Source organism: Botrytis byssoidea, assembly GCF_014898295.1.
Source record: "Botrytis byssoidea strain MUCL 94 chromosome Unknown BBYS_004, whole genome shotgun sequence".
Classification (NCBI taxonomy): Eukaryota; Fungi; Ascomycota; class Leotiomycetes; order Helotiales; family Sclerotiniaceae; genus Botrytis; species Botrytis byssoidea.
In genome coordinates, this window is record NW_024065845.1 from 40,299 (window position 1) to 57,374 (window position 17,076).

The window sequence follows — 17,076 nt, forward strand, 5'->3', positions numbered from 1 at the left end:
TGATATCAAAGTAATAATGAAGCTAGAGAGAGTATTCCTAAAGACTAATCCCGTGTAGCTCTAACCGTATTAGTTTTAGTGCGACGAGTTTCATTCTAGCATGACGGACCGACCCTTCCATCTCTTTCATCCCTCTACTCGTATTCCACTACGAGGGCGTGTCTTTGATGAGTGCCGAGCCTGTGCATCACCTTCATTTAATAACAACTCTCTATATAAATTCATATAGCAACACATTATTTATTAAATGTTGGAACACGTGACTGAGAACATGTCACGTTCTCCCCCACTTACGCACTTCGTATCTTAGCAATGCCCTCTTCGTATAAAGAGGACAGACATGAATTATAATACTATTGAACCCAATACACCCCCTTACTAGGTCAACCCAACATTGAAGTATACTCCCTATTAAAATCTTATAATATAAATAATAATATTATTATTTCCAGATTACTAATTAATCATAAAAGTTGTTATCCCTATTGTTTTTTATAATAAAATTATATATTTTTATAATATAAGTAATAATATTATTAATAACTTTTTGAGGGATATAATATTATTCTTTTTTCTAAATTATATGTATTTTTTCTATAGTTAATAAATAAGTATTTAAAGCTTTTTTTTCCCTAATCTTCTATTTTATAATATTTATATCAAAAGATTGAGATAGTTAATCTATACATTTAATATCCTTTTTCTTTAGGAATTCTTTAATATAAAAAGTATTATATACTAATACATTATTTAATATTAAGTAGATATTAAATTGATTATTCTTTTTAAGCTTTTATAGTCATGATTCAAATAGAGATTCTAAAAAACCTTTAAAAAAACAATATCAATCTATTTTCTCTTTATTTTGATTTCTTTTTTTATATATAACATTTTGTTTATAAATCTATTTGTTAGAAGTAGAATTAAACTTTTTAGAATCTTTTAAATTATAAGCTTTTTCTTTATATTATTTAGAATTCTTAAAAGCTAAATTATAAAATCGATTATACTCTTTATTTAAATGTTTTAGATTATTAATAATTTTTCTTTTCTCTTTTAAGGATTTAATTGAATATATAGTATATAATTCAAAATATTTTTTTAAAGAATTGTTTATATTTATATTATAGATTTGTATTAGAAATCTATTTTACATCTTTATATTTATATTTTTCTAAGATATATTATATTTAATATATATTTTCTTTAAAGCTTTATATTATAATCATATTAATAAAAATAACTTTTTCAGAAATCTTTTTCAATATTCCTTATAAATCTATAGTTTCTATAATCCTTTTTTTTTAATATAAAATGTTAGAGTAGGTACTAGCAATGAATCAACTAGGTGTAATGTAGTACAAAGACTTTTTATTAATTCTTTTAAACTTTATGAAACTATATAATTTATATGTGTGTGCGGGCTTCCTTCGGTACGTAGTAGGCCCGAGGGCCTATCATCACGTGTCTAATAGAGCTCTATAGTTTACGACTGTGACATAAAACATTCAATTATAACTTTTTTATAAATATAGTATAAAAAAAACAATTATTACATATAATTTTTCAAAAGATCAAAATATAAATCTTTTTTTAATATAATATATTTCAATTTAAAATATATTAATTTATAGATAATATTTTATTATTTCGAGTTATTTTAATTATAGAAATTAGCTTTTATTATTTAGTTAATGTGGTTTATTAGTGAGTAATTTATATCAATAAATGAATCACTTATTTTATATACAAAATTCATCTATACATAACCATACACTTTCTTTATTTATAAATATAATTTTCTGAAAATTTGATATAAAATATTTCAATATATAAGAATATTAAAAATCTTATTAGTTTTAAGAAATTTGAATTTATAAAACTGTTATTATAAAAATAGATTTTTTATAACGAAAATTGTAACAATTTCCTTTTCTTTTTAGAATATAATAAAATTATTTTATAAAAATTAAATTAATAAAAAATCTAGATTTTAATTATTTTTTAAAATCTTTTATTTAAAAAAATAATAATTAATTATTAAAATGTTAATATTTTAAAAAGCTTAATTTAGATAATTTTCAAAATAACCCGTTTATTAATATAACCCACTCATTAATAAACTACGTTATATAATTTCAAAAAAGATTATTATTTTCAAATATATATATTTTCAATATTCGATTTATTAATTAATAAAGATTATATAACTTTGTTATATATATTATTCAATTTGTTTCAATTTTGTATATATTGTTATATTAATTTTATAATTCTTTTTGAAAATTTATAATTTAATATATTATTTCTTTTTAAGTAATAATGATTCTATCTATATATATAATTATTTGTTTAACTTTATTGAACACCTTTTTTCGATTAGTTTTAGATATTCATAATTATACCCCTTTATTTTGTTAATCTTTATAAAGTATAATTTAATAATTTATATAGAATAATTGAGTTTTAATTAAATTTAAAAAATCTAAAAACTGAAAATGTATTCTCGATACCGCGCGAATTTGGGTTGTGCACGGGCCCGGCATTCATCAAAGACACGCCCTCGTACATAAGAAGGGAGTCGACTAGAATCGTGAAATCATGTGACTGAGACTACGATCATCATAACAAGAAACCCCTGGTGATCCTCACCTATTACCCGGATCATGTTTCTGTGGAGTAAAGGAAGAATATCAAAAATTCAATATTTCATAATTTTTCATAACATGCATCTTATACATCAAGAATTCCATTGATATATTATATAGGGCTGTTATCAGCACAATCTCACCTCCCCTTTTATCAACTATTACAACTATTACGTGTGATCCGAGTCTTGGCACATCATTATCCCATCAACTTTTCTTCTTACCTCTCACCTCCCCACTCTTACTCTCTCCCCGAATCCCATTTCTCCATCTCCATCCATGGATATTCCTCTGCCCGAAGATGTACCCGGAGTGTCTCAAAATCAGGACCAACTGCAAGCACAACAACCTGTCCGTAAACGTCGGAGAACTCAATTAGCCTGCAATTCTTGTCGTCAAAGAAAGACAGCTTGCAACGGTGATCGCCCTTCATGCTCATCGTGTATAAGAAGAGGTGTTCAAGACAGTTGTTCTTATGAGGAGGCAACTGTAGGCACTAAAGCTTCTATTAACACTGGGTGGGTTTTTCCTAAATTTCCCCAGCTGCACGGCCGGGTCCTTTTGCACGGGATTTCACCCAACAACCAAAGCGTTTTATTTTATTTTTGATTCCGTGAAGCGTATCTGAATATCTGAACATTTGAGCTCTTTGATGCATCCAAAATGCTCGATATTTTCAACCATAGTCTACACTCAGACAATTGTCCCAGCATTATGAAGTCGTGTCCAATCAGCTGATTTGCCGATATTCAGGAAGTCTTTAATGATCGGTAGTCCAAAACCAAATGTTCACTTTCGATCAGTCAGTCAATTAACCTCATCTCCGAGTCCAGCTGCAGGGATTGTAGCTTCTCCTGGAAATGTTGGTGGTTTGGCTATGGTTTCCGATACGGAGACACAAGATTCTCTTTACGGAGGATCATCGACAATTGCATTAGTATCTCAAGTTCGACAAGCAGCGTCAGATCGAGCAGTGCCGATCAATGAAACGCATAAAACACCGATTGACAATCTACCTCAACCACATGGTGAAGTAGAAATACTCTATAAGCAAGATTTTGCAAGATTTATTTTACCTCAACGTCAACAAGCTGATGAATTCATAAAGTGTTACTGGGAATTCGTTCATCCAGTATTTCCTCTTCTGGACCTCCAAACTTTCAATGCCACTTACGAAAAACTGTGGGTACCATCACCAGGAAAAGGATTAGACGGAGATGAGTTGAACGAAACAATCTTTCACGCTACACTTAATCTCGTTTTTGCTTTGGGATGTCAATATAGTAAGGACGTTCCTCCACAACGAAAATCAAGCTATGCAGATGAACTATATCGACGATCGAGAAGGTTACTGAACTTTGAGATATTGGATGCACTACAGTTATCTTTGGTTCAATTGTTTCTACTCACGGGGGTTTATTTGCAGTCCACTGAACATGCAAATAGATGTTGGAATGTGGTTGGATTAGCTATTCGCACCGCACAAGGATTGGGTCTTAACACGGAAAATAACTCACATAGGACCAGTCAATTAAGTTATGAGATTAAGCGAAGGGTATGGCATTGTTGTACATTGCTTGACCGGTCTGTAGTTCTATTTAACTCTTATTCCTTCCGTGGCTAATTCCCAAAAAGATTGCTGGCCATGACTTTTGGTCGACCGAGTATGATTAGAACTGGATCCTACGATGTTCCAGAGCCATCGATAATTGATGACCGATATTTAACAGCAGATTTCCATCAAGTTCCCGGAGCTCAACCATCTGGAATTCATTCTCGGATGAATTTATTTGTCTACTCGCTCAGATTATTCGACATTATGGATGAAATACTTTCAAAGTTCTATGTATTTCAAGGTGGCAAGAATGAAAGCGATTCTACCAAGTCTTTCGATCCTTGGTCGGTAGGTGATCTGGCCAGTATATTGACCATCAATGCGAAACTCGATGATTTTCGGGAGAGTGTTCCTCGAATATTCAAGGATGTTAATTCGTTTGCGCTTGGCACCGACGCTTTCGCACCTGGCCAACTTCATGTTGTTTTACAGTCAAAAGTATTACAAAGCAGGTAATCAAGCAAAGCGCGTCAATTTGATCTCAATGTCTGACATTATCTCTCAGGTTCTTACTGGTTCGCATCTTACTCCTACGACCCATACTCTTAGCATCCGTCTTTAAGGAAAAGTCGGCCCTACTCGGCAAATCTGAGCCTGGACTAACGAAAGATCTTGCAATTGGAGTTTGCACATTATGTGTGAAATCTGCTCACTTACTTGTTGAGACGATACACGAAAATCTCGACACGGGGTATCGTAGCTCGGGATGGCACACTGTTTACTGTAAGCTTCTTGCGAAAACCTGTCATCATCTGACAGCAGTCCATGCTCTTGGAAACAGAGGATCCTCCCTCAAATCTTGTATACTGACAATAACAGTTGCATTCGCTGCCGCGACTATCCTTCTTGCGGCACAATTATCTCCGCTGATCCAAGCCAGTTTATCCACCGAACATTGCTTTGAAACGTCATGGACTTCAGGTATTGAGATTCTAGAACATCACCAAGTTCAGATCCAATCAGCCAAACGAGCTATAAACATTCTAGAAACGTTGAAAGAGAAAGTCCAAGCAAGAAAATCGGCTGAAATCACGGATCCATCGAATGGAAATCCACTCGAGTCAAATATAACTGGCAATCCAACACTTGCCGAGCAAGACTTCGCAAATCCTCAAGGGTCAATTGCCCAGGATTATCCAACTACTGTGCCTGGAGCTCCCAATGGAGGGCTTGGGAATGATAATATTATCATGTTTGATACAGGTATGCAGATGGATTCGATGAATGATGCTTGGTTTACCCAGCAACTTTCGGATTTGAATTGGTTGGATTATTATCAAGTATCACCACAGTGAAGGGAAAATTGCATTCATGTTCTGCAACATCAAAATATGCCTCTATAGAGAGCCTCAAGATTTTTGCTCTGGTTAGCAGCCAGCGAGTTTTGGCAGTCTTGCTCAAAGCGGCCATGAGCACTGCTGTACCACTCTTAAATCCATCGCGGAATTCTTCTAGAATTAATGATGCCAACAGAAATCTACATGTAACATAATTAGCGTAATTTGCTCATCTTGTTGTTATTTGGATCTCTTATCAACGTTGAAGGGGCTGCCCATAAGAAATTCTTGATGTACATACCACTCGCAGTCTTTTGTTTGTTCTTACAACGATTCCTTCTTATCTTTATATACCATATTTACGCAATCAACCAATCGTTCCATCTCTACGTCTTCAAACCCATTTGTTGCAAATACGTCACGGGCATTTGGATCTGGAGATGGATTCACTTTATCACTTCTGAGTGCGATAAACAAGGATATAGAGTTGGTTTCCAGAAGCGCAATTTCATATGTTTGTGCAAAGAGTATCCTATGGTATGAATTTTCTTCACTAACATGTTCCTTGAGAATACTCCTATTCTAACTGCTAGAGCTCAATAAAGTTCTCGCCACTGAATAACCCTACGTCGATAAAAATCTTTACCATTCAACTTATCCTTAGTGGAAAGTTAAAAATCAATAAACTCGAGGAATTAGTGAAGTAGAGGGGCACAAGCAAGTCTGGCAGGAATATTTCGGGCTATTCAGAATACTTGAGTGAAACTAGCTTCTTATAGAGATATGGAGAGTGTGGTCTACACGTCCTCGTCGGTCTTACCTAGTATTCATTGTTACGGGATGTCTAAACCACCTTCAAACGGTTGAAATCTCAAGCAATACAAACATCAACGTCACTCTGAGCCTTAGAACGGCAAGCTCCGAAGGCAAGAATAACTCGCAAAAATTCATTGACAAGCGCCTACGTGTTATGGGGAAACTGGATCTCAAGTGCTTTACCACTCAATTCCTCCAATACGAGTGAGCTTTGTTGCACTACTCAAGACTGACTATCCCCAAAGAGAATAAGAACCCTGTCATGAGCATGAGATTTGAAGTGGAGAGTAGTTTAACAGAAATATTTGCAAATTTGAAGAATTTGGTCGAGGGGTTCTCAACGTGCCTACAAACGACGCAAGAAGTCGTTGGCAATCCACGGTAATAATGCAGGAAAGGCATTCAAAACATTATTGCGCTAATCAGGTTGACTTGGATTGCTTTTCATTGGGCCGAAGCTATTTATCTTCTATCGATTGATCAATTGTCATACTGTTCCTTTCCATTCGTAGCTCTGTGGCAAATTTTCCGACCCGCGGAATTATTAAATCGGCAAACTTTTGTCTTCCCAGCCCCAAATTTAGCCGCTTGTCAGTGATGATTACTTCATATATCTAGACTATCAAATATTAGCTATTCTCCTACTGAATTTAAGCAAGCGAGATAGATACGTACTTTTCCGCTCAAGCCCGCCCTGAATCTGACCATCCTTATCCAGTTGCGCACGAGGCCCATGAATTTCTAAAATTCCTCCCGTATCTGCAAAGGTCATATCCATCCAAAATTTTGATTCAATTCCTCTTCCGATACTCCTTGTGATTTATCTATATTCAGTGTAATAAATGAGCCAATTGTCCTTGAGCCGTCATTTCAGCCTAATCATATCTGCGAAAAGACTCACCAAACTCCCTATGAAACATAACAGCATCGCGATGAGCAGTCTCAATTGCTTCCTTGATTCTTCTAGCTTCTTTCGCTTTTCTCTCTGCGATTCTTTTGAATAGCTCGAGCTCCTTGGCTTTCTTGGCCTCTTTGGCGATCCTATCAGCTGTCCATTCTTCGGTGCCGGGAATTCCGAGATTCTCTTCTGCTTTTACACCTGCTTCATAACCTTTGCGGTACTCTTCCGTGTGCTGGAATTCAAACAGTGCCTCTACTCTAACCTCACGATATGCTTGTTTGCCTGCTTCTTTGCCTTGGTCGAACTGTCCGAGAACTTTGAGTGTGAGTTTGCGTGGGGGTGAAGACATTTTGTTGAGGAGAGAGCTGGCAAGGTTACTTGTAATTCGACGCAACTATTGCTTTGGGAAGGGTTGCTCCTCTGCTGAATAAGACTGAGAGGAAAGTTGAGAAGGCTGCGTGTGATGGTGGTGGTATTTGATCGTACATGGAGCAAAAACTTGCGAATCCTTTGAAGTGAAAGGTAAATTCAGGTTGCGATAGCGGATGAGTGAATAGCTTGTGGTATAGAAAAGCACGTAATTTTGAGTTTCAACTGCGGTCTTTGAAATTCACTACAACATGATCCACATGCCTCAGAATGCGGAGAAAATCAGAAAAGGGAGTCGCGTGCCGAAATCGGTGCTTGAATGAGTAGCCGCCTAGCTACCTGTATTGCGTTGATCGGGCTAGTCTAGTGAACTGAGATTGTTTCAAAGATTGATGCATACACATAGATACCTAGTTAAAGAGAAGTCCAAAGCACTGCTCAGCAATAACTCAAGTGCTTGAATTGCCACCAAATCCGACTCTCGTCCAAAATATGAGTACATGAAAAATCAAAGTTGAAAAAAAATCCTTTTATTTGGCAGTATTCCATCAGCCCTTGACGATAATTGACACCTTTTAGTGAGATATATCACAGTTTATAGTACACTACACCTCTTTGACTCAAAGCTGATTCAATAGCTTCCCAACAAAGTTCTTTAAGTCCTCGATCCTGACATCCTCCTTGACATTCATTCGTCTACACTGGACCTCACATAGACCTTCCTTCCACTTCCTACCCAGCAAAACAATGACCGGATAACCAATCAGATCAGCATCCTTCATTTTCCAGCCAATCGATACCTCTCGATCATCAACTACTGGATCCATTTCAGCAGCAGAAAGGGTATCAAATATCTGCAATGCATCTTCATTCAATCCCTTTCCAGGGACCACAACAATTTCGAAAGGAGCCATAACTCTCGGCCAATTCAAACCTTTTTCGTCAGCTAGAGTTTCTGCCACGGCTCCAATCATTCTCGTTACACCAATACCATGACATCCCATTTCCATAGGAACCCGTATCTGATTATTTCCTCCTTGCTGAGTTTCCTTCTCTTCAACTTCGAGATTTGTCTCCACAAGGCCAGAAGGTACAGTAACAGTTGCTTCCATCGGCTTACTATATCGTGTACCCAAGTGGAAAGTATGTCCAAGTTCGATGGCCTTTTCGACTTTCAGTGTCGGTTCTTGACATTTGGGACAAACATCGCCCTCCGTAATACGCTTCAAATTCAGCGGTTCCCCAGTAGATGGATCCAGGGCGAGCGACGAATTTTTATACTCATTTAAAGACGAATCAAAGTACCCCTCTCGTTTCCGTGAAATTGCCTCCGAAAATTCAAGAGGGACTCGTCCATCAATAAGATTAATAACATGGGTGATATGATTTTCATCTTCTTCATTGAGACGTGTATTCGTGAGTATAAAATCCTCACTGATGAGTTGCGACAATTCCACATGTCCTATTTTTCTCGAAGGGTCATAGTCATGTACAAGTCTTTTGATTGAACTTGTGTTCACGTCGTACTCCTCTCCGTTTTCAGAATAAAACCAAGTAACAATGAGGGTAGATCCATCACGAGAGAATCCACCAACCTTCTTCATGGTTTTAAACTTATTCTTCAAACTCTCGGTCTCATTCGATTTTGGCAACCCACTTTCTGCTAACTCCTCATTTGCCACATAATTGCATTTACTGCAACTGATGATATTGTCTTCTCCGATCTTAGTTGGAAAGTGAAATTCATGACTGAGGTCACCACCTATGTCCCCTGAATCGGCTTCGGCTACAAGATATGGAACTTTCAATTCATCGAAAAGATTATGATATGCTTTACGAACACTTTCGTAAGTTGACAGAGCGGAAATGTTATTGTAATCAAACGTATAAAGATCTTTCATGACAAATTCTCGAGAACGGAGAAGTCCTTGTCTCGGTCGGAGCTCATCACGATACTTTCGAGCTATATATGAATGAGCAAAGAACAAAAAAGATGGCAGGTTTGAACAAACTAATCTGGTATAAACGAACAGGAAGTTCTTTGTATGATTGGACCGAGTTTGAAACCAATTCCGTGATTTCTTCCTCATGTGTAGGAGCAAGAAGATACCTCGCCTCCTTTCGGTCTTCCAATCGGAAGAGCTGATAGTGTTAAAATCATAGCAATGAAATGATTTGATGGGAAATACCTCAGAACTAGAATTCAATCGACCACTTTTAGTCCAGAGCTCTTCAGACGACAGAGACGACAAAGCAAGTTTCGATGCGCCTTTCAGAAGACATTAATATTAGCATGAATGGTGAAAGCAATTTGAGGGGACAGATTTGCTAACCCAATGTTGACATATGTTTATCAATAAGTGCTTCCAACTTATCCTGTACTCTTCTTCCTAGCGGTAACATGTGAAAGATACCCGTGTGAGCCTAGCCATGCTGTGTGTGAGCATGCCCTTATGAGTGAAGAGGAATGACTTGACAACGCACCTGACGTAAGAACCCCCCTCGAATAAGTTTAGCATGAGAATCTATCCCGAATCAGTTTTCCCAATTTCGATGAACATATCTAGTTTGAATTTTACCTTCATCTGCGCTTGCAGCTATACCACCAGTAGGTACCCAGAACTTGGATAATCTTGCCCTGTCATCATTCTACCATATCAATTAATCAATGATATGCCCACGTGATTAAAAGTTGTTTTCGTGATAAATCTGAACCTACAAATGTAGAAAAATGTGATTGCGTTTGAGTATATGAAAGCCTAGGAGGCCGTGGTGAACTCGTTGCACGGCGCCACAAGCCCCAAGTGTTTGTTACAGATCCTCCAAACCGCGAAATACTTTGGAGGGAATGCATCTTGGAGTACTTCCTGGTTCTGCGTCCTACGTTCAGAACAAACAAGTTCGAATGAACTATTGGGATGTGAAAAAAGCAGAAAGACTATGTTTTCATTCTTATCATGGATATCTTTCGGGTTGCCTTTTTGTTCACATTGGCCCTCATATCACCAAGCCAATGAAAAGTTCCGACTTACAACAAATAATGGAGGATGAAGCTTTTCTAGCATCGGAAAATCTTTGTCCCGACGGTCAGTGGCAGAATAAAAGGCGGTGAAATAAACTTTTTTTCTAATCAAGAACTTCTAATAAGAATGTCGCAACTTTAATAAGAAATAATTTGAACACCCCTCGATATTTTCACCATCATCATTTCAATTGAATTACTTTTATTGTACAAAATGGTGTCAAATAACAAAAAAAGAAAGCGCGACACCAACAAAGAGGATCAAGATCGTCCAGTTAACAAAGCGCCAAAATCAGGAGGAAATGAAAAAGAAGTTTTGTTACAAGAAATATTGGCATTGGGAGGAACAGAGGAAGATTTAGATCTTGTACTCGATGCACAATCCGATTCAGAGAACGAAGCAAAACCAGCAACCAAATCCACAGACAAGGACTTTAAGAATGAGTTTGCCAAATTTGTAGCAGGTCTTGGAATCGAAGGACAAGCTCCAGAAGCGGAAGCAGATGAGGAGGATGAAGAGGTAGATGCTGATGATTGGCGGGACGAGGCCTTACAATCGGAATCGGAATCCAGTGAACCAGAAGAGGCACCCAAAGTTCCCGAGAAAAGTGTGACTAAAGCCAAAGAATCTTCAAAGACTTCCAAAGTGGCAGAGAAACCCGCGGCCATTCAAGTCAAAGAATCTATGAAGGATCAGAACCGCCTGGTTTGTAGCTTCTTACCTTTATTTTGAGTCCACTGACCGATTATAGAATTTTGAAGCGCGACCAGACTGGCATGCAGCAGAACTCCCCGTCCTTCCGGTGGGAGACTTCAGCGAGACAGGACCATACCGATCGTCGATCAATAACCTAAACGAATATGCCAAAGCTCTTCTTGAAGCCGACAGTACTTTATATGCCTCGAAACATCTTTCTGCGACTTCTTCACATCGTTTCCTTGCTACGATCATGTCCTCTGGTACATTATCCGATAAGATTTCCGCTTTAACTTTGGTTGTTCAAGAATCCCCAGTTCATACCACAAGATCATTCGAAAGTTTATTGGATCTGGCAAAGAAAAGAAGTAGAGGACAAGCCGTTACAGCACTGGGAGCTATGAAGGATTTGCTCGGAGCTGGTGTCGTGCTTCCTGCAGACAGACGTCTTCGTACATTTGCTTCACAGCCTGGGCTTCTCGGTACATTGCAAGAAAGCGATACTGGTGTTTGGAAATCCGGACAACCTCTACCAGGAAATATGACCAAAGCACATCTCATTTCATGGGCATATGAAGATTGGCTCAAGGAGTCATATTTTGATATGCTCAAGATTCTGGAAGTTTGGTGTAGCGACGAGGTAGAATATGCTCGTTCAAGAGCTGTTATGTACGTCTACGAACTATTAAAGGATAAGCCAGAACAAGAATCCAATTTACTTCGACTCTTGGTCAACAAACTTGGAGACCCAGACAAAAAGATTGCTTCACGATCATCATATCTCCTGATGCAACTTCAAACCTCTCATCCCGCAATGAAGGAGATCATTATCAACTCAATCGAGAACGAACTTATATTGAGACCTGGACAGAGTTCCCACGCTAAATATTACGCCATCAATACTCTTAATCAAACGATTCTCAGTTCGAAGGAGGAAGTTGTTGCGAAGAAGCTTTTGAGCATATACTTTGGTCTTTTCGTATCTCTTCTTAAAAAGCCCGAAGTTATCAAACCTACAGGTCCTAAACTCAATAAGAAAGGAGAGATCCAAGGAGGTGGAGGCGCTATGGGAAAGAAGGCGAAGGAAAAGTTGACAGCAGAGGAGGAAGCAAAGCAAGCAAGTGAGGAGACAACAGAGAAGATGATCTCTGCTGTTCTGACCGGTGTTAATCGTGCATTCCCATTCACAAAGACTGATGATTTAACGTAAGTTCAAAGAATTATATTGGCCGAGGACAATACTGACTAGATTTAGCCTTGAGAAACATATGGATACTTTGTTCCGAATTACCCATTCATCCAATTTCAACACCAGTATTCAAGCTTTGATGTTGATTGAGCAACTATCAACAACAAAGCACCTTGCTGTCGACAGATTCTACAGAACTCTCTACGAATCCTTGCTCGATCCTCGTCTAATCACTTCTTCGAAACATGCACTGTATCTCAATTTGCTTTATAGGGCTTTGAAATCAGATGTCAATATCAAGCGTGTGAAGGCTTTTGCGAAGAGAATGTTACAAGTTGTTACTCTTCATCAACCTCCATTCATTTGTGGTATCATCTATTTGTTGAGAGAGTTAGAAGTCACATTCCCTGGACTTAAGACTCTGCTCAATACTCCTGAAGCAAATGATGAAGAGGAAGAAGAGGTATATCGAGATGTGCCAGAGGATGGAGAAACTGCAGATATTCAAGCTACAACAGCTCCATCGAAATCTAGAACAGACACATATGATGGAAAGAAGAGAGATCCTGAACATAGCAATGCTGACAAGAGTTGTTTATGGGAAATTGTGAGTTGCGTTCTAGTGAATGAGGGAGCTTTGCTAATAATATTAGATTCCTTTCTTGAGACATTTCCATCCATCTGTATCTCTATTTGTTGACCGCCTTATTAATGACGAAAAAATGCCACCTAAACCTGATCTCGCTTCCCACTCCTTAACCCATTTCTTAGATCGTTTTGTCTACAGAAACGCAAAAGCAGCAGCTGGAGCACCAAAGGGAAGTTCTCTTATGCAACCTCTTGCTGGTGGGGCAAGTCAAGGTATCCTTGTATCCAATCGTGGTACTAAGGTCCAACAATCTGTCAACTCGGAAGCATTCTGGAGAAAGAAGGCTGAGGACGTTGCAGTTGATGAAGTCTTCTTCCATAAATACTTCAACCAAATTGGTAAGGGTAAGGATGCATCTAAGAAGAAGGAGAAGAAAAAGGGTGAAGATGGAGAAGATGATGAGGATGAAGATGAGGATGAAATTTGGCAAGCTTTGGTTGAAAGTAAGCCAGATATCGAGGGTCCAGAGTCTGATGATGATGATTTGGATATGGATGACTTTGACATGTCCGAGGATGATTCTGAAGGCGGTGTTGATATTGAGGGATCGGATGAAGAAGTCGATGTTGAAGGAGAAGATGAGGATATGCAAGATGCTGAGGAAGATGATGGAGAGGGCATCTTCTCAGAAGAAGAAGATGACCTCAAGGACAGTGATGATGAAGCAGGATCAGATATGGATGCATTATTCGAAGCTGAATTACAGAGAGCAAAGAGTCCCGAAGCGGAAGAAGAGAAGAAAGAGACTAGCAGAAGTAAGAAGAGGAGACTTAAGAATCTTCCAACATTCGCCAGTGCGGAGGATTATGCGGCTATGTTGGACAAAGATGACGGAGATGAGGATATTGGTATGGAAACTGGAAAGGGAAGATAAAGTAGTAATATTGGAGATGGGGACAAGGAAAATACTTGCACAAAATTGTGCTGTTTTGTAAAAACGTTTGCAGGTAGTCAGTATGGATATCTCGAGGTAAATTCAAGAAGTTATACCCATTTCAAATCACAAATTCAGGATGCATGGTAGTTGATTGAAATATCCTGATTCCAGATACCATTGCTCATTTTCCTGTTCAAGTGCCCATGACTTCCTATGGCCAAACCACAATCATCAACAACCCCATACCTTATCAACTCCATCCGTTCCCTCGTTCTACCCTTCCTGCACTGAAGATCTATTCATCAAACCACTTCAACTCATCCTCCTCTCCAAATATTGCTCTGAAGAACTTTCCCTCCTCACCTCCAACATCCGTTTCTTCCATGTGTATACAATGAAGAGTAGCGGTATCCGAGTCTCCTGGAATGAAAGCTCGGAACATGATATATTTATCTTCGGTCTCGGGAATGAGAACTTTGCCGAGGAGGTGAAGTCCATAGGCACTAGTGGCTACGCGGACGGAGGTGAGGGCAGAGGAAGTGAACGAGGTAAGGGTGTGGTCTGAGAGGTGGGAGATGGGAGCGAAGTATTGGGGCTCGTGTTCTATGGGGGAGCGGGTTAGTGATGGGGTTGGAGAAGTTTACAGGAAGAGAAGAGGAGAAAAGAAGGGAGACAAACTATTGGTTTCATGGCGGAGATGTTGAAGTTTCTTCTTGAGTTCTGTCTCGATTTTCTCAAAGGCAATGATGCTATCTTCTTTTGGCGCATGGATATCTCCAAGTTGGACAGTCTCTGCGGTTGCCATGATGAATGTACGAATAGTGTTGTTTGACTTGCTTTTTTTGTTTGTGCTCGAGAAAGTGGTTGTGCAAGATGCAGAAGATAAATAATAGTTGGAGTGAAAGTAAGGACTATTTAATATTACGAGATTTGGGTGAATATGTTCAGACGGAGAGATCAATTCATGATGGATGTTCTCGTCTTATAAGTGAATGGGCTGAGGTCAAACAGGGGTAGTTGTAACTGCATAAAATGAGGGGCTTTCATGTGGATCATTATGCATCACTTAAAAACAGGTGTTGACTTTTGACTTCCTTGGCTATACTTTTCTATGGCTGTCAATGTCCCAAGACACGTGATGATGGTTATTGGGTGACTATAGTCGAATACAGAGCAAGTATTATATAGAACTAAAGGTTTGAAGTGATTAATGACCAGAACTTCCAGAAGGTGACGTCGTTGTTTGGTGGTTTAATAAATAAAGATGTGTTAGATTTCTACCACGGTATCCGTTCACATCTGTGGGATCAAAGTTGCTAACTACAGCCCCTGGTTTAGGGCTTTGTATAATAACATCGATCCATACTGAAGCAGGTACAAAATGTATCAATACGTACCTAATTTGCTAGTCTAGTCTAGTCTAGTTTGTTAGCTCACGATGCCTAGTTGATCTCATAGGATAAGATAAGATAAGATCTCGGCAGAATATTTCACCGACTTTTCATGGGCCGGCCGGGAAGTCATTATCCTCGGCTTGGTTGTCCATCAATTGCGATAGTTATCAGAAAATACACCACGCACGAATTATTTTATTAGTTGGCGTTTAGTGTAAAGAGCTTCTACATAGATTTGCCCATCTCTTTTATATATCAGCATGCAAAGATCGTAGCTTGAAAAAAGCACAATTTGAAATGTCTTTCTCTCGCCAAATTTTACAGCCTCGAGCTGGTATATGCAGAGCCGTAACTCGCAGTTCAGGACTTGTACAATATCGTGGAACAGCTTTAAGAAACTCATCTCCTCTGAATTCTTCTCGAACATTTACCGCAGCTCGTCGATTATGCAATGCTGAAAGTAAGTTCTTCCCAATCCCTCTCTCCAAGCTCTAGCTAACCTCACAAAGCTACTATTCCCCCGCCTCCACCTCCACAACCCTCATTACTCTTACGAACTCTCACTTTCTTTGGAATCGCTATTGTGTTCACATCTGTAGGCTTCTCAATAGCTGCATATCCAGCCTTCAAAGCCGCCAATGCCATACTTGATCCCCCATCTGATGAGGAGTCCCTTAAATTATACACACCAACCGATGCGAAATCTATAGAAGTGGAAGCCTATATAAATAATCATCCAATTGTGAAGGAACTACGAAGCCGACCCGAATTCACAGAATCAAGACCACATATGAAAATCCCAGAATCACAGCGAGGACATAATCTTACAGGTGGAACATTGATGGGCCCGGGACGTGTTCAAGTACCACCATATGTATGGACTGAAGCAGGCGGAAAATCTCTTGTATCAATCTCATTCCTAGGAGAAGATCTTTGTGGACATCCGAAAATCATACATGGAGGATTTCTAGCCACGATGTTAGACGAGGGGCTAGCACGATGTTGTTTTGGTGCACTACCGAATAAGATTGGTATGACGGCTACTCTGACAGTCAATTATAAAGCTCCTACAGCGGCGGGAACTTTTGTAGTGTTGAGGGCGGAGACTACGAAAGTTGAGGGCAGAAAGGCTTGGGTTGAAGGAAGAATTGAGACTTTAGTTGGGGAGGGAGAGAAACCGAAAGTCTTATGTGAGGCAAATGCATTGTTTATTGAACCTAGACAGGCCAAGGTGAGTTAGAAAGTTTGGATAATGTTACGATTGATACTAATTAATTTTCAGATGATGGCTAGGATATACCCGGTCTCATAGACTGTTATAGAGGATGTCTCATTAGTTGAAGGTCGGAGGGGACCGATGTTGTTAAGTATAGAGAAAGGATGCACATTCAGTGTTCTAGACGTATATATGATTAGACAAGAAGCGTGAGGTTTAGATTTTACTCGTAGATTTACCTAGCACCTTGCTCATACAGAAAGATATTAGACTCATGGCCTTATCTTATATTAGTACCAATTTCCGATCTTCAAACTTCCATATCTTAGACAAAACTGTTCCTCTCTCCAGCGTCCAGCGTCCAGCCATACCAACATGTAACAAATGCAGGAGATAAATTACTTCC

At 38.7% G+C, this 17,076-nt stretch overlaps 6 protein-coding genes across 6 annotated transcripts; 3 read left to right on the forward strand and 3 right to left on the reverse strand.

The window, feature by feature from the left end:
- Nucleotides 1-2,927: 2,927 nt before the first annotated feature.
- Nucleotides 2,928-5,558, forward strand: EAE97_002123 (uncharacterized protein; the record flags this gene model as incomplete). The annotated part of the gene is made up of 5 exons (XM_038872634.1): nt 2,928-3,166; nt 3,402-4,232; nt 4,284-4,715; nt 4,769-4,986; nt 5,083-5,558. The coding sequence occupies 5 exons, from the start codon at nt 2,928-2,930 to the stop codon at nt 5,556-5,558; spliced, it is 2,196 nt and encodes a 731-aa protein (XP_038735840.1).
- A 1,412-nt stretch (nt 5,559-6,970) lies between these two features.
- On the reverse strand, nt 6,971-7,606 carry EAE97_002124 (uncharacterized protein; the record flags this gene model as incomplete). Its single annotated transcript, XM_038872635.1, has 3 exons — nt 6,971-6,975; nt 7,032-7,115; nt 7,258-7,606. 3 exons carry the CDS (start codon nt 7,604-7,606, stop codon nt 6,971-6,973), a joined length of 438 nt encoding a protein of 145 aa, XP_038735841.1.
- A 397-nt stretch (nt 7,607-8,003) lies between these two features.
- EAE97_002125 (uncharacterized protein) lies at nt 8,004-10,611 on the reverse strand. Its single transcript, XM_038872636.1, has 7 exons — nt 10,346-10,611; nt 10,206-10,275; nt 10,111-10,151; nt 9,960-10,050; nt 9,816-9,895; nt 9,639-9,768; nt 8,004-9,589 (listed from the first exon to the last, which is right to left on the reverse strand). The coding sequence occupies exons 1-7, from the start codon at nt 10,478-10,480 to the stop codon at nt 8,247-8,249; spliced, it is 1,890 nt and encodes a 629-aa protein (XP_038735842.1). The 5' UTR covers nt 10,481-10,611; the 3' UTR covers nt 8,004-8,246.
- Nucleotides 10,612-10,862: 251 nt separating this feature from the next.
- On the forward strand, nt 10,863-14,057 carry EAE97_002126 (uncharacterized protein; the record flags this gene model as incomplete). Its single annotated transcript, XM_038872637.1, has 4 exons — nt 10,863-11,354; nt 11,401-12,551; nt 12,601-13,141; nt 13,188-14,057. The coding sequence occupies 4 exons, from the start codon at nt 10,863-10,865 to the stop codon at nt 14,055-14,057; spliced, it is 3,054 nt and encodes a 1,017-aa protein (XP_038735843.1).
- Nucleotides 14,058-14,355: 298 nt separating this feature from the next.
- On the reverse strand, nt 14,356-14,865 carry EAE97_002127 (uncharacterized protein; the record flags this gene model as incomplete). Its single annotated transcript, XM_038872638.1, has 2 exons — nt 14,356-14,663; nt 14,739-14,865. The coding sequence occupies 2 exons, from the start codon at nt 14,863-14,865 to the stop codon at nt 14,356-14,358; spliced, it is 435 nt and encodes a 144-aa protein (XP_038735844.1).
- Nucleotides 14,866-15,751: 886 nt separating this feature from the next.
- EAE97_002128 (uncharacterized protein) lies at nt 15,752-16,766 on the forward strand (the record flags this gene model as incomplete). The annotated part of the gene is made up of 3 exons (XM_038872639.1): nt 15,752-15,914; nt 15,964-16,685; nt 16,737-16,766. 3 exons carry the CDS (start codon nt 15,752-15,754, stop codon nt 16,764-16,766), a joined length of 915 nt encoding a protein of 304 aa, XP_038735845.1.
- Between the last annotated feature and the right edge of the window lie 310 nt (nt 16,767-17,076).

Excerpts from the sequence above, each read along its gene's own strand:
- EAE97_002125 (XM_038872636.1), bottom strand. The coding sequence starts at position 10,480 with ATGCATTCCCTCCAAAGTATTTCGCGGTTTGGAGGATCTGTAACAAAC. Across the intron at positions 9,896-9,959 it reads TAAACATATGTCAACATTGG|GCGCATCGAAACTTGCTTTG; the intron begins GTTAGCAAATCT and ends GTCTTCTGAAAG. Across the intron at positions 9,769-9,815 it reads GATTGAATTCTAGTTCTGAG|CTCTTCCGATTGGAAGACCG; the intron begins GTATTTCCCATC and ends TAACACTATCAG.